Source organism: Oreochromis niloticus, linkage group LG18, assembly GCF_001858045.2.
Source record: "Oreochromis niloticus isolate F11D_XX linkage group LG18, O_niloticus_UMD_NMBU, whole genome shotgun sequence".
NCBI lineage: Eukaryota > Metazoa > Chordata > Actinopteri > Cichliformes > Cichlidae > Oreochromis > Oreochromis niloticus.
This window is the reverse complement of record NC_031982.2, coordinates 37,031,741-37,045,176: the sequence shown is the minus strand read 5'-3', so window position 1 is coordinate 37,045,176 and position 13,436 is coordinate 37,031,741. Positions and strand designations below refer to the sequence as shown.

At 36.6% G+C, this 13,436-nt stretch overlaps 1 protein-coding gene and 1 long non-coding RNA gene across 7 annotated transcripts; one reads left to right on the top strand and one right to left on the bottom strand.

Moving 5' to 3' along the window:
- Positions 1-1,889: 1,889 nt before the first annotated feature.
- LOC109201845 (uncharacterized) lies at positions 1,890-5,575 on the bottom strand. Its single transcript, XR_002061759.2, has 7 exons — positions 5,397-5,575; positions 4,626-4,672; positions 4,269-4,313; positions 3,405-3,434; positions 2,899-2,967; positions 2,617-2,691; positions 1,890-2,222 (listed from the first exon to the last, which is right to left on the bottom strand). It is a non-coding gene; the product is annotated as an uncharacterized LOC109201845 (long non-coding RNA).
- A 44-nt stretch (positions 5,576-5,619) lies between these two features.
- LOC100692678 (gypsy retrotransposon integrase-like protein 1) lies at positions 5,620-12,332 on the top strand. Of its 6 annotated transcripts, none has more exons than XM_019357496.2 (23): positions 5,620-5,766; positions 6,161-6,357; positions 6,532-6,603; positions 6,976-7,209; positions 7,292-7,369; positions 7,452-7,568; positions 7,716-7,874; positions 8,011-8,287; positions 8,390-8,517; positions 8,700-8,819; positions 8,938-8,985; positions 9,078-9,158; positions 9,225-9,305; positions 9,411-9,499; positions 10,059-10,119; positions 10,244-10,282; positions 10,357-10,401; positions 10,483-10,547; positions 10,758-10,881; positions 11,025-11,054; positions 11,280-11,433; positions 11,551-11,661; positions 11,792-12,332. In XM_019357496.2, exons 1-23 carry the CDS (start codon positions 5,742-5,744, stop codon positions 11,890-11,892), a joined length of 2,436 nt encoding a protein of 811 aa, XP_019213041.1. In that variant the 5' UTR covers positions 5,620-5,741; the 3' UTR covers positions 11,893-12,332. The 6 variants fall into 6 exon arrangements, with proteins under 6 accessions (XP_019213041.1, XP_025755960.1, XP_019213040.1 ...); XM_025900175.1 differs by having other exon boundaries at positions 10,232-10,282; positions 10,486-10,547; XM_019357495.2 differs by having other exon boundaries at positions 5,621-5,766; positions 10,232-10,282.
- The last annotated feature ends 1,104 nt before the right edge of the window (positions 12,333-13,436 follow it).

Below are 13,436 nucleotides of genomic sequence, written 5' to 3'. Positions count from 1 at the left end.
TATTTTTCTTCATAGTTATGTAGGATGCCTGAAATATGAACCTCAGTGAAGAGTTCATGGGTCACAAGCTTTAGGTCAAAGTGGGAGCACATGTTATGTTTGGCTATTGATGGTTTCAGAAGAATAATCATCAGTTATGTCACCATGGCAACAAAGGAGGACATCATTATTTACGAGGAAGTATATGTGCAAAATACCCCGAGTTATGTTCGTAGTATTCACTTCTTTTCCAGCCTCTTTTTACTATCATTGTAGTTTTAGATGAATACATTTATCACTTGTTCCTGAAGGGACGGTTCCATTAGTCTGTGTTTATCCTCAGACCTGCTGTGCTTTCCTCTGCACTGTTGTATCTCTACTCATCCAGGACAAGTTTAGAAGACACACAATCAGAGGAAGCTCTACAACCCAAAGGTAACATTAATGTGGGGCTAAAACTGTGTTTTTAAACTTTTACTCCACTGAGGTGTATTTCAGATGAAAAGTCTAAGGAGCCTGGAAAGAAAAGAAAAAGAAAAGAAGACGTTTCACCTCCAACAAAAATCTTCAGTTCTAGGGTCAAATGGTGGAGAGTCCCAGGAAGATGTAGGTAACACCAGACTGCAGATGAGCTGCATACAGAGCTGGACTGGGACAAAAAATCGGCCCGGGCGTTTTGACTAGAGACCGGCCCACCATTATAGGAAAAATCATAAAGCCTTTGAATGAAAACAAATGCTGTTGTGACAATGATGTACACTGTCTTGATGGTATATATGCATCAATCTATCAATCAATCGTTTGTTATAAGATTCAGATAATTGTTTTTTAAAAGCTACTGAACACAGACTAACGACTGCATACCATCCTCAAACTAATGCGACTGAGCGTGTAAATCGCACCTTGAAAACAGCTATTCGAGCATATGTTGGGGATAAATAAACCTATTGGGACAAATATCTTCCCCAGATCTGTTTTGCACTGCACACTGCGCCTCATGAGAGCACAGGCCTGAACCCGTCCATGATGCTGTATGAGCGAGAGTTGGACAAGCCCTTGGACCTTGTCACTCAACCCTCTTGGGAAGGATTGAGTGACCCTGAAACGTCTTACTCAGATAACCTGAGAGCTTCACTTCTGGATGCTCATGAAAATGCTCGCTTGGTGCTCGAAGAGTCATAAAAGGCAAAAGCACTACTATGATCTGAGACGTTGCACAGTCTCTTATAAAGTTGGAGACCTCGTCAGAGTAAAGTCGCACCCAAAATCAGATGCATCGTCCAACTTTTCTGCAAAGTTGTCCCCCCTTTACACTGGTCCCTACCGCATCTCCAAGAGGATGTCTGATGTGAATTACTGTCTCACCACAGTGGACACTGGGGAGAAAGTTGGAGTTTTTCATGTTGCAAACCTGCAACCATTCTACACCTGGGCCACAGCTTTATCTGGCAGGCATGCAAAGCTAAAGGCTGCAGCAGCTTTGGATCTCAGTCCCCTGGACAGCAGCTTGACTCCTGCTCTTTCAGTCCCACCCATACGATAAAAAAATATATTTTAAAGTACATTTTGAAATATATTTCAAAATATACAAAAAATGGCCAAAAAATATATGTGCAAAAATACATTTTAAAATATATTTATATATTTTGAAATATATTTTAGCACATATATTTTTTGGCCATTTTTAGTATATTTTGAAATATATTTCAAAATGTATTTTAAAATATATTTAAAAATATATTTATAATATATTTTGAAATGTGTTTTAACACATATAGTTTTTGGCTGGTTTTTATATTTTGAAATATATTTATAAATATATTTCAAAATACAATTTAAACTTATTTAAAATCATTCAAAAATATATAAATTTAACCCTTCATATATTTCTAAGAAAACACATTCACATGTAACAGCTGAAAGAAATCTTTATTTGATGTTTAAAACATACATATAACATATCAATCAAGCAAGGAATATTCATTTTATAATTTTATTCTCATTACATACTTAAACATTCTAAAAGAAACACAGACACACATATACATATATATGTGTGTATATATATATATATGTACACATATGTGTGTGTATGTGTATATGTGTGTGTGATTGTGTGAACATAAGTCAACATACTTTAAATGTAATTTCTTTTCCTTTTCCAGCAGTCTCAGTTCCCCCAGCTTTCACTGCAATCCTCAAAGCCCTTCTGGACACATTGGGAAACCTCTTCCTTACCGCCACTGTAACAAACAAAAGTCACAGTTCTATTACTTTTATCAGAGTTAAAATAAAAATATGATTTATGTTAGCTGGCTTTATTTAGCAAACAGATATTTCTGTTTATATAGATACAGATATTAATACAGATATATTTTACGCATAATTTTACCCCTTTTTTTCCTAGATGGAAAGTCTATCCAGTTCACATTACAGTAATGCTAACACCCCTTTTGGTCGTCTCTCCTTACCCTCCAGCATTCATAAATCTGTTGACCTTCTTTGTCTGAGACCAACCACTACAATGCATCATCACCTATTTGTATTGGTAACTTACTTTACAACCTATTTTAATGGTTGCAAAGTAAGTTACTTGTGCTGTATGCAATTTTAGATAGACAGAAAGTCTTCACTTACTATATATGGCTGTCATAGTGTCCTTATGAAGGGCAGTTCTTCGCTCTGCGCCGATGTCCGTTTTGATCTGTCCTCCTATAAAAAGCATGAACATTTGAGTGTTTGACTAGTTTTAGATTTCCAAAAATCTGACATTTGTACAACTAAACATTTGAACTACAATGATATGCTATTGAGAGATACTTTTATGGGTACTTTTTGGTAAAGAAACTGGTGACAGAGTTGTAGGCTTTTTAGAATACTATTAGCTAACCATTTGAACTGACTTTCAACGCTGTTTACCTTTTAAATTGCTGTGGATCAAAACCTCCAGTGGGAAGGCGGCCATTAGAAGAACACGCACCATTGAACCTGAAAACAACAAAAACAAACAAAAAACAGAACAATATATAAGAGTCAGGCAGAGTAATAAATCTCTTCTGAAGCAATATAGTTCATTTTGGGTGAAAAACAAAACATTCCCCTAAAATATATATACTGACATCAGCAATCAACATCATGATTGTAATTATTTCCTTTTTAGTACATCTACTGCTGTGTGCATGTGTCAAGCACTACGACTGTATCTATGCATATAAATTCACCATATATATCCTGTTTTGTTATAGTCAAAAAAGGCAAACAAACAAAGGCATTCAATCAGAGGTGAGAAATTCACTGGGAATATCAATTATAGGTGAACTATTCTTTACCTACTAGCAATCATATTTGAATGTAAAATAAAATAAATAAATAAATAAATAAATAATAATAAAAATAACATGATGTAATTAAAATGCACAACTTACATTAAGGAAATCTGCATTTGTAACCACAGGCTAAAAGTAAAACAGTAAATGTGTTAGTAATAGTACAGGTATTTGTAAAAAAAAAAAAAAAAAAAGACGGAGTAACTGTTCTAGTGGGATGCTAAATGCAGAGATTTATATTTACAGTATAATACTGCATGTACAGGTAGCTGTGTTGTGAACTGTAACTGAGTATTAGAGAATCTCAGAGAAATTAAATGTATTTATTTTTTGAATTTATCAATCATAAAACGGTCTGTTTTGAAGGCCTGTTACGATAACAACTTTTTGTTGGTCGGTATATTGCCCCATAAACAATTGCGACAAGTTATGTCATTGTCATTTTAAGATTTTATGTCTTTGAATGTATAATCATAATATAACACCATAATAATGCAAGATCTACACACTTTCAATTGACAAACCAACATCTAATTCTAAAAATATTTAGATCATGGAAATTAGGTATCAAAATATTAGATACCATAAAAACTTGAATAAATAGTAAATTTTCTAACAAATAGAAAACAATGTTATTTAATGTTATTGTGTTGTTATTATTATATTTTATTTTTGTAAATATAATGGCAGATAAATTGCATCATTAACAATTATTGAGGTCATGTACATGTATTGTGTGTTAAGTCGATATATCGATTATTGTGACAGGCCTACTGTTTTGGTATCATAACAAGCTTGTCAAACATGCATGACCACTAAGCAATGTCTAAGCAGTAGTATTAGTATGAATGACAACAAACATAACTAGTGTTTTGGAAAATCTGTTAGAAAACAGTTATTTCAATAATTATGATTAGCATGTGACACAGACACTGCATAAAAACTACAACAACAAATACTTACTTTAGGAGGATGGGGGAGGGCAGCATGAGGTTGAGACTTTGACATCTGTAAGAAACAAATTCATGTATTACAAACAAATCACTTAAAAATACAATAATGTGGCAGACTGTTCCCTGTTCAGATGCAGTGTATAAGTACAATCAGGGCTGTCACAACAATGGGGTGGGGCCAAGTGGCTGCAACCCTAGGTACAATGTGCAGGTATATATAATTACATATAATATAAGTGAATAAAGCAAGAATCAGTTTAGGTTAGTCACTGTGCTGACTGATGCTTGCTAGGTTTATATGATTGCAAACTGCACAAAAACAACAACAGCAACAACATTAATGACAATGACAAACAAAATTACCTACATTTATGTAAATCTGACATCAGGAAGATCTGCATTCGATTTCATGGGCTGAAATAAATAGGCAGAAACATTACTGCTAAAAAAAACAAAAACTCTAAAAAGCCTAAAAATGACTTAAAAAGCAAGGAAATGTGGAACATTGTAATTAGCGAACATTAATAAAGCATAACTGTGCTTTGTTTCTAACTTTGGTAAGTGCTCTGTAGCCAGAAGGAGAGGTGGGATTTCTGTGAAAGCCAAATTAAATGTGAATAGGTTTTGATAGTTATTGTATATAACAAGTGTAAACAGTTTTATTTGTATTTTTTTCCCTTTCTGAGAAGGCAGAATAATAAGAAAAGGCAAAAGTACGTCACAATATAATTAATTAAGTTACATATTTTGATTACCAAATTATGGAAGCGTGGAGCTGCCACCCAGGCAAAAGCAAAATAGAGCTATATCACGTTATAACATTAAATGTTTATTGTTCTAACATTATGCTTTTCATGTTTGTATAATATAATATCACGTTATTACAATATACATAATTATCACGTTCGCACAATATTGTACGGACGTGATAATTATGTACATTGTTCGTACAATGTTGTTCAAACATGTTGTTCAAACATGAAAAGTATATTGTACTAACATGATAGTATATTGTTAGAACGATAAACCTTTCACGTTATAACGTGATATACTTATATTTCTCTTTTGCCTGGGCTGCAGCTCTACGCTTCCGTGCCAAATAAGCGAGATTAAAGTAATATTATATGAGAAAAGGCACCTGCTAGCTTGATGATGGAGGCTTCATAGACCGGCCACCCGTCTTTTGGCTTCTTGTCGCCACTCCACCAAATAAAGGTCCGTTTCCTCCATGCCGGCTAATTATTCATCCTCATTAAAATCTCGTATATGTTCAGCTGGCAGAATTGAGAATTTTACATCACTACCCGATCCGTACCGGAAACCTGATCGGTACCCCGCATGCGCAAATCTTACGTCACTTCCTCTCTTTGCCAGCATTGCGACATTCAATATATTTGAATGATGCGCTTAGCGCCCAGTTAGCTTCTAGCATTTCTCGACAGCTCTGCCTCCGACTGAAGACCTGCGCCGTAAAATAAGGAGAATGGCACCTAATTACAAACTGAAGGGTAACTACGAAAATTAATGTCGATCTTTTATTAATTTTTTTATTAATTAATTTTTTTACTTTTAATATTTAAAATTCTTTCTCTCTCCCTATACATCTATCTATCTATCTATATATTTATATCTATTTATAGATATGAATATGGAATATATATATATATATATAGATAGATAGATAGATAGATAGATAGATAGATAAATATACATTAGATGAAAAAAATACAACTCTGTCATATATACCCTATATATATAGTTTTAAAAGTTAATTTCAATTGAAGGTAAATGTACCATACTGGTTCAGATACATTATCCCAAACTTTATTAATATCTGTCAGACATTTTATTTTACTTTAGTCAGCAACTATTTCAGCTTTTTACATTTTCATCTTGTAACAGACAACAGACTCTTCTACACTGGCCCCAGTATGCAGTGCATGCGCTTGGTAGTCATGTCAGAGGAGGAGAAGAAGTCAGTTCTGATGGAATGCCACAATAACCCTGGTACCGGGAATCACAATGGTGTTAGAGGTACCCGAAACAGGGTTGTTGCTGGCTATTACTGGCCAACATTGAACCAGGACATCAGCGAATGGGTATGACCTTATTTCAGTTAACAAGATAAAGAACCTTGTCTGTACTTGCACACTTACATTTCAACATTAGTTTCTGTGTGTGTGTGTGTGTGTCTGTTTTTTTTTCATTGTTATCAATTTACATCAACTGGTTTTACAGTATCCTTGAAATATTTTTTGGGATATATCTTTCAGGTCAGATGCTGTCATCGCTGCCAGATGAATGACCCAATCAAGACTGTGGCACCAGCATTACATCCCATCAAGGTACATCTTAAGGCCTGTTTACCAGTTTCATATTCATGCTAATAAGCTTTTGTGCTGCAGGGTAGCTTTAGATCAAACACACACACCCACACGTGCAATAACACTAAGTGCAATACTCCTTTCTGGCATCGTTGTATTTTTACTCAGTTGTATACAGTATTTGTATTCTATTTTTAACCTATTGTATATTTTATTGTATTTTATTTGACTGTATATATTATTTTATTTTATTGCTTCTGAACTTTGCTTCAGAACTTTTGCACTGTCCACTTCCTGCTGCGACAAAACAAATTTCCCACGTGTGGGACTAATAAAAGTCATCTCATCTTATCTTATCTTAAATTTTAATTTGATAAGTTCTGTGACCTGCAGGTAAAAGAACCTTGGGAGGTGCTGGGCATGGATTTAATTGGACCACTCCCGGAAACACGTCTAGGGAACCGATATGTCCTGACAATGACCGATCTGTTCACTAAGTGGGTGATTGCAGAACCTCTTAAATCCAAGACTGCAGCTGAGGTCTCTGCAATCATGACCTCTAAGTTATACACGTTTGGCATGGTCAGGAAAATCATCACTGACCAAGGAAAGGAGTTTGTGAACCAGGTAAAACTTGTGAAAGTGTTATTCATGCCTTGATATGATATGATATGATGTATTTAGGCCAAGTTTGCTCATGTCACTGCAGCTCAACAACAGCATTTTCAGCATGCTGAATATTAAACATGCTGTCTCCAGTGCGTATCACCCCCAGACCAACGGGCAGGTAAGCATTTGGATAGCTAACCTTGAGTCACTCATGTGAAATCAGTCATGCTTATTCATCTATTCTACAATAAAACTCAAAGGATGAGAGGACCAACCAGAACATCAAGCGTGCTCTCAGAAAGTATGTTAACCAGAACCATGATGACTGGGATGTACACCTTGCTGCTGTGGTGTATGGCATCAACACTGCAAAACAGGTATTCCTGTTTTGACATATTGTATTCCTTTCAAGATACTTTACAGTGTTCCATCATTTTAAGAATGTGTTTTTAAACTGAAATTTTAAAAAAGCAATTGACAAGTGCAAGAGAAAGTGATTTAATGGAGAGATTTTGTGTGCTCAGCACTCCACCCGCCACAGTCCCTATTTCCTGCTCTTCCACCGACATCCACGTCTTCCTGCTGTGATGAACGCCTGTCCCATGGACGATGACTTTGAGGTTGCAAACCCTGAAGAGGACATCGACACAAGAGTTGAGGAGATGACAGTTCTGAATGAAACGGTCTGTACATTTGAAGGGGACTGACAGAGAAACGAGATTTCTTTAGGAAAAAAGGGAAAATGTCATTGATAACATTTTCATTTTTATTGTGTATTCAACACTTTCTCAATCTGATTATTGTGTCATTTTTTTGTAGGTTCTTCACAACATTGAGAGGGCACAGGACACCCAGAAGAAGACCTTTGGAACACGGAAAAGGAAGCAGGTAAGACAGTGTGTTGTTCAAGCAGGTGATGATGTTCTTTTGTCAGGTGATCCAAAGAGACGACGCATTGGAGATGCTTTACTGAGCCAACACCAAGGACCGTACACTGTGGCCAGCATCACGCCAAAGGGGGTGGCTACTATTGTGAAGGGAGCAACTTGCCAGAAGGTAAACGTGTCCAGGCTGAGGAACTACCACAGATCAAAAAGTAAGAGTATGACATGCAATAAGTAGTCGCAATTACATTTTCATTTAATGTTAAAAATGGATTAAAGTTTGTATGTCATGCCACATATTTGCATATTATCAGATCCACCAACTGAGAGGAAGTTTCTCCTGGACCACTCATATGGGACTCCTGAATGGCAGATTGATCATCAGTATGCCAGTCCAGGAGCAAAGTGGCAGAAAGACTTGGAACCTCTTCAGTCCAGTCTGGTAAGGCGCATTTCTATGCAGTCAGGTTAAATCTTTATAAGTCAAAGTCGTTGATGGTTTTAGAATTGCTGTAGCATGAGAGTAATTCCAGCCTTATTTAGTATTTTCCCTTTCAATATTTTTCTTTATTATTTTCTATAGTATTTTGAAGCAAATTCACACGATGTGCTCTTTTCATTTAGCTCGAATATGTCTTGGACCAAAACCGACCTCCAGGAGAACTCCTCGTGAAGGAAGGCAACATCTGCCTGACTCGGGAAGACTTTTGGAGCCTGGGTTTGGAACACTCCATGGAATCTACTGTTAGTATATCATGTTACTTTAGCTAATGTACCTCAAAGAAAATATCATGTAATGCAAGATTTTAAGAGTAGTGACTGAAACCGTAAGCCGTATGTTGCTTTTTGCTGTTTCTTTCAGATTGGGAATGCTTGTCTGAAGATTGTGGGGGAAGCTGCACAAAGACATGTAATCTGTTGTACTGGTAATTTTTTTCTTTGGTTAAAGCCATAAATGGTTGTTGTGTATTGATTTTGTTTTTTTGTGTGTGTTCACTTTAGGGAAAAGATGTTCACATTGCTGACCTCTACGTCGTGGCCACCTGGAAGGATCCACAAGTCAACCTGCTTCGTTGCTTGCCGGTACGTTTTTTGTTGATTTTTCTCCTGTGTGTGTATTTTTACTAATTTGTACCCCAATACCTGTAGGACAACTTTAGGTCCAAGGACATCCTACTTTTTCCAGCTTGGAGCAGGCAGGCAGGTGAAGCTGACCATTATCTGCTCTGTGTGAGTGCCCTTGGTCTTTCTCGCTCTGTGTTTCTTCATCTGATAGAAAATAACGGAGGTTGTCATGTCATGTTTTCATGGATGATGATAACATGTCCATTTCAGGCTATATTGGTAGCTGAGAGACAGATACTCTTTCTGGACTCACTTCGCCCTGATGGTTTTGGAGATGATCTCTACCGAGCCATATTTAGGTTGACACTAAAGAAATGACAAGTTTTTCTGGCCTTGTTCAATGGCCAAGTGCGTTCTTTGGCCAAAAAAAGCCTCGTTCTCAGGCTTAAAGGTTCAGGAGGGAGCCTCGTTCTTAGGCTACTTCATGATAGGGATGCACCAATAATGGTATCCAGGCCCATATGGTTTAAATGCAATCGTATCCATATCTTTTGTTAGCCAATACCATGAACAGATACTTGAAATGTGGAAAATCGGTAAAAGTTTCACAGAAAATGTTTATTTTTTTTTATCCAAATTTTGAATGTTTGGGTCATTTCCAGTAATATACATTTAAAAAACAATGTTATTCACTATTATTATTTGTAACAACCACACACACAAAAATAAAACCTGCCTTCAGATTCATTCCATTTTTTGTGTGGTAGAAGTTTCGGCATTGGTACTTGGTATCAGCAAAAACTCAGATCCAAGGATCTGACGGTTTGAAAAACGTATTGTTGCATCCCTACTTCATGAATTTTTTTGTTAATGGCAAACTTTTGATTTTTGTGTTATGTGTATTCTCTACAATGCCAGGAGAGTAGCAGCCTTTATTGACTCTGGATCCTGGATGGAGAAAACAGGAAGAGACCTTGAGGTATGTTTTCATTGCGCAAGTTTGAAAGCTCATCAGGTACATAATAATTCAGTAAAAAATAGCAGGTGCATGTCAGCTCTCTTCATTTAAGGACACATTTCTCATTTTACAGTTCTTTCCCCAGCAGTGCAATGGAAATTGCTGCGGCATCTTTATGCTGATGGTGAGAACTTTTCTGTTCCTGCCATTACTTCAATACAACATTTATACATGTTAAAGGTTGCTTTTACTTTACAGTATGCTCTCTGCATCAGCACCTCATCTCCACTATCTTTCACAGAGGTAAGCTTTTCCATAAAGTACCACCAAAATACCTGTGCCAGTCTCCAACCTTGATAAACGTTATATTATATTTTTCTCAAGGAGGACATGCCAGCAATTCGCCTGTGGTGGTGTATTCAGCTGATGGAGAGATTCTGCATTGAGGGGTATGGCTATAAACAAACTGGCACCATCATAATCACAGTTTTCAAAGTTAGTATTAATTGCAGTTTTGGCTCAGGCAACACATCAGGTCAAGCCAATGTTTGTGAAAGTGGCTTAATGTAGTCACTTATAAAACCTGTGACTGAACATACAGAAGAGAGCAGCAGTACACAACTACAGTCCATTCAGTCTGGTATTGCTTTTTTTTTAAGCCATGGACAGAGATTCGCCTTCTGGACAGAAGAAGCATCCCTTCTCCTCCAGGGAACTCTCCAGCCTGTCTTCAGGGTACCAAAGGCAACCTCCTCCAAGCCTTCACCAAGTCTAATCAGACAGGTGTGAGGACAACGATGGGAAAACCCTTTGTAGAATACAACCACAGAATTGTACTGTTGAGACTATTCATCACAACGCAGGTTTACATACATGGTGGTAATCTTCACTTCCATGTAATGTGATAATCATGTTTTCCATTAAAGGCTGACGCTGACAGGTGCCCTATACTGGAGGTAATCTCTTTATTTTCCCTTTTATTTAAAATGTTGACATAACTGAATTAGTCATTAGAATCACAGGCAGCACCATCAGGGCAGAAAGAGGCATTATTCAGTAGTGGAATGAAGTAGTAGTTATGAAAACACCACTGAATGTAATGTATTTCAGTCCTCATATTTCTGAAACTTGGTGGACAAATTTTGTATTTGCATTATTGTTGCCTGACCTATATTTTACAGTTACCAGCATGTGTCCTCATCGACATATTGGAAGAGGTTGTTCTACACGAAGGGGATACAGCCATCTTCAAACTGGCTCTGGTGTGCTCCATGTTCAGAGACCTTGTGTCTACTGAATATTTCAGAAGACGAGCACACTTCAAGTGGCTTCACAGTAAGGGCTTCAGTAAATTATGAAATTATATGTACATTTTTTTGCTGTTGTCACATGTTTTTCACTGGCAGCATGTAAATGTTTTGTGTTTTTGTTTTTTGCTTGTGCTTTACACAGGCGTCTGCACATGGAGCAGCTTCTCAGAAAAGTACAAAGAACAGTACTTTAACATGTACACAATTGAGATCTGCCTTCAATGTGGAGATCAGTACAAACACTGCCCCCGAGGTATATAACACTGTATAATCTTATATTGCTGTCATTACAAACAATGAAAATCTCACTGGTGCAGGACATGATGAAAACCATACCTTGGAGCCAATTCTTCTCTCTGTTTGTCTTTTTTTTTGTATTACAGGATATGTTGGCACAGGTAAAAGAGGACAACTACGGGCATTTTATTCGGAGGAGATGCGCCCAGGCTACTGCAGCCACATTTGCATGCAACTGGACAACTAATGTGTCTGCACTGTTCACCTACACCTACACACACACACACACACACACACACACACACACACACACACACACTGGTTTTAGTGAAAGGGTTCCCCATTTGTGGTTTCCCCACATGTTGGTTCGTGTTCTGATACCTGTTTTCATTTGTGACAGTTTTTGCTAACTCTTGTGTTATTGGTTATCACCGATTTCTTTTTATTGTTTATTTAATTTCTTTTGCCCTCTGTGGCCTGGCCACGGTGGAATTCTTTGTTACTGCGTACTAGCCAAGAAGTCATAATGACCTGTGTTTGGTTTAATGTTATTTAATTTAGTTCCTTAAATTATATTTCTGAAATAAATCTGGGTTTTAACACATCCTCTCTACTTGTATCTGTTGTTCATGTTCTTGAAATCTGTGGTTTGTTTTCAGTATTGTTACAGTAAACCTGTGAAAATTATAAAGTTGTCCTGTGTAATTTTATATCGATATATACAAATGAGTGTAGTCAAATTTAAATTAAACAAATGGTTCACCTAAGAATACCCTTTTAAAAATATTGTCAAACATTAATTTTGCAACATTGTTAATTTTGTGGTTACAAAGAAGAAAGTTAATTCAAGACACAGTGGCAAACCAAAAAATCTAATACAAAACCATTTTGGGTGATGAGCCACATTGTCTTTAGTGCAAGAATATATTATATTTTATTATTAGGAAACAGATTCCTAGAATATGTAGTAAAAATTGAAAGTATCTGCTGTATTATGATGGTGCATTTTTAGCTTTCATAGTAAAATATAGCCTAGTGTGTATATAAATAAAAAAAAATTAAAATGTCACGTGAAAATTCATGGGCCAGATTCAGTGTTTTCTGACAATTGACAGTGAGGAGTGGACATCATCATAACTATTCCAATCAATCTTTTCCACACAGACAATCATAAACACACTCGAATGACAATGACAATACAATTACAATACAGATCATTCGCTCGGTCAGCAGGGTGCGGTATTCTCGTACACTGGGAGTAAACTGCTATTAAACGAAACAGAAGAAGAAGAAAACATCTGCACATGCGCAGTACGGATCGGGTAGACCCGATTTGTACGGTCCGTCTTTGCACGTGCGCAGTAAGGATCGGAGAGTCCTGATCCGTAACTACCTTTTTATTTTTTATTTTTGTCTACATTATATTGAAATGTTTCATTATTTCAAACATTTTAATAGATACTTATTATAACATCTTAACATCTTAACAGATACTCTGACCCGTAACTATCGTAAAACGCTTTGACCGGAAGTAGATACCTTTCGCGCATGCGGGGTACCGATCGGGTTTCCGGTACGGATCGGGTAGTGACAGTCACTCTCCCTCTTAGAGCAACCAGGAAGAGGAAGTAAACAGGAAATGAAGCAATACAGGTAACCAACCAGGAAGTGAGGTTATTAGCAAGTTCACCTTGAAAATTAAATCTTCTTAACATTTTTAAGTCTTTTTACTGTTCTTTTTAACTTAAATACATACAAATGAATGATTTTAAAGCAAACATTAAAGATAAA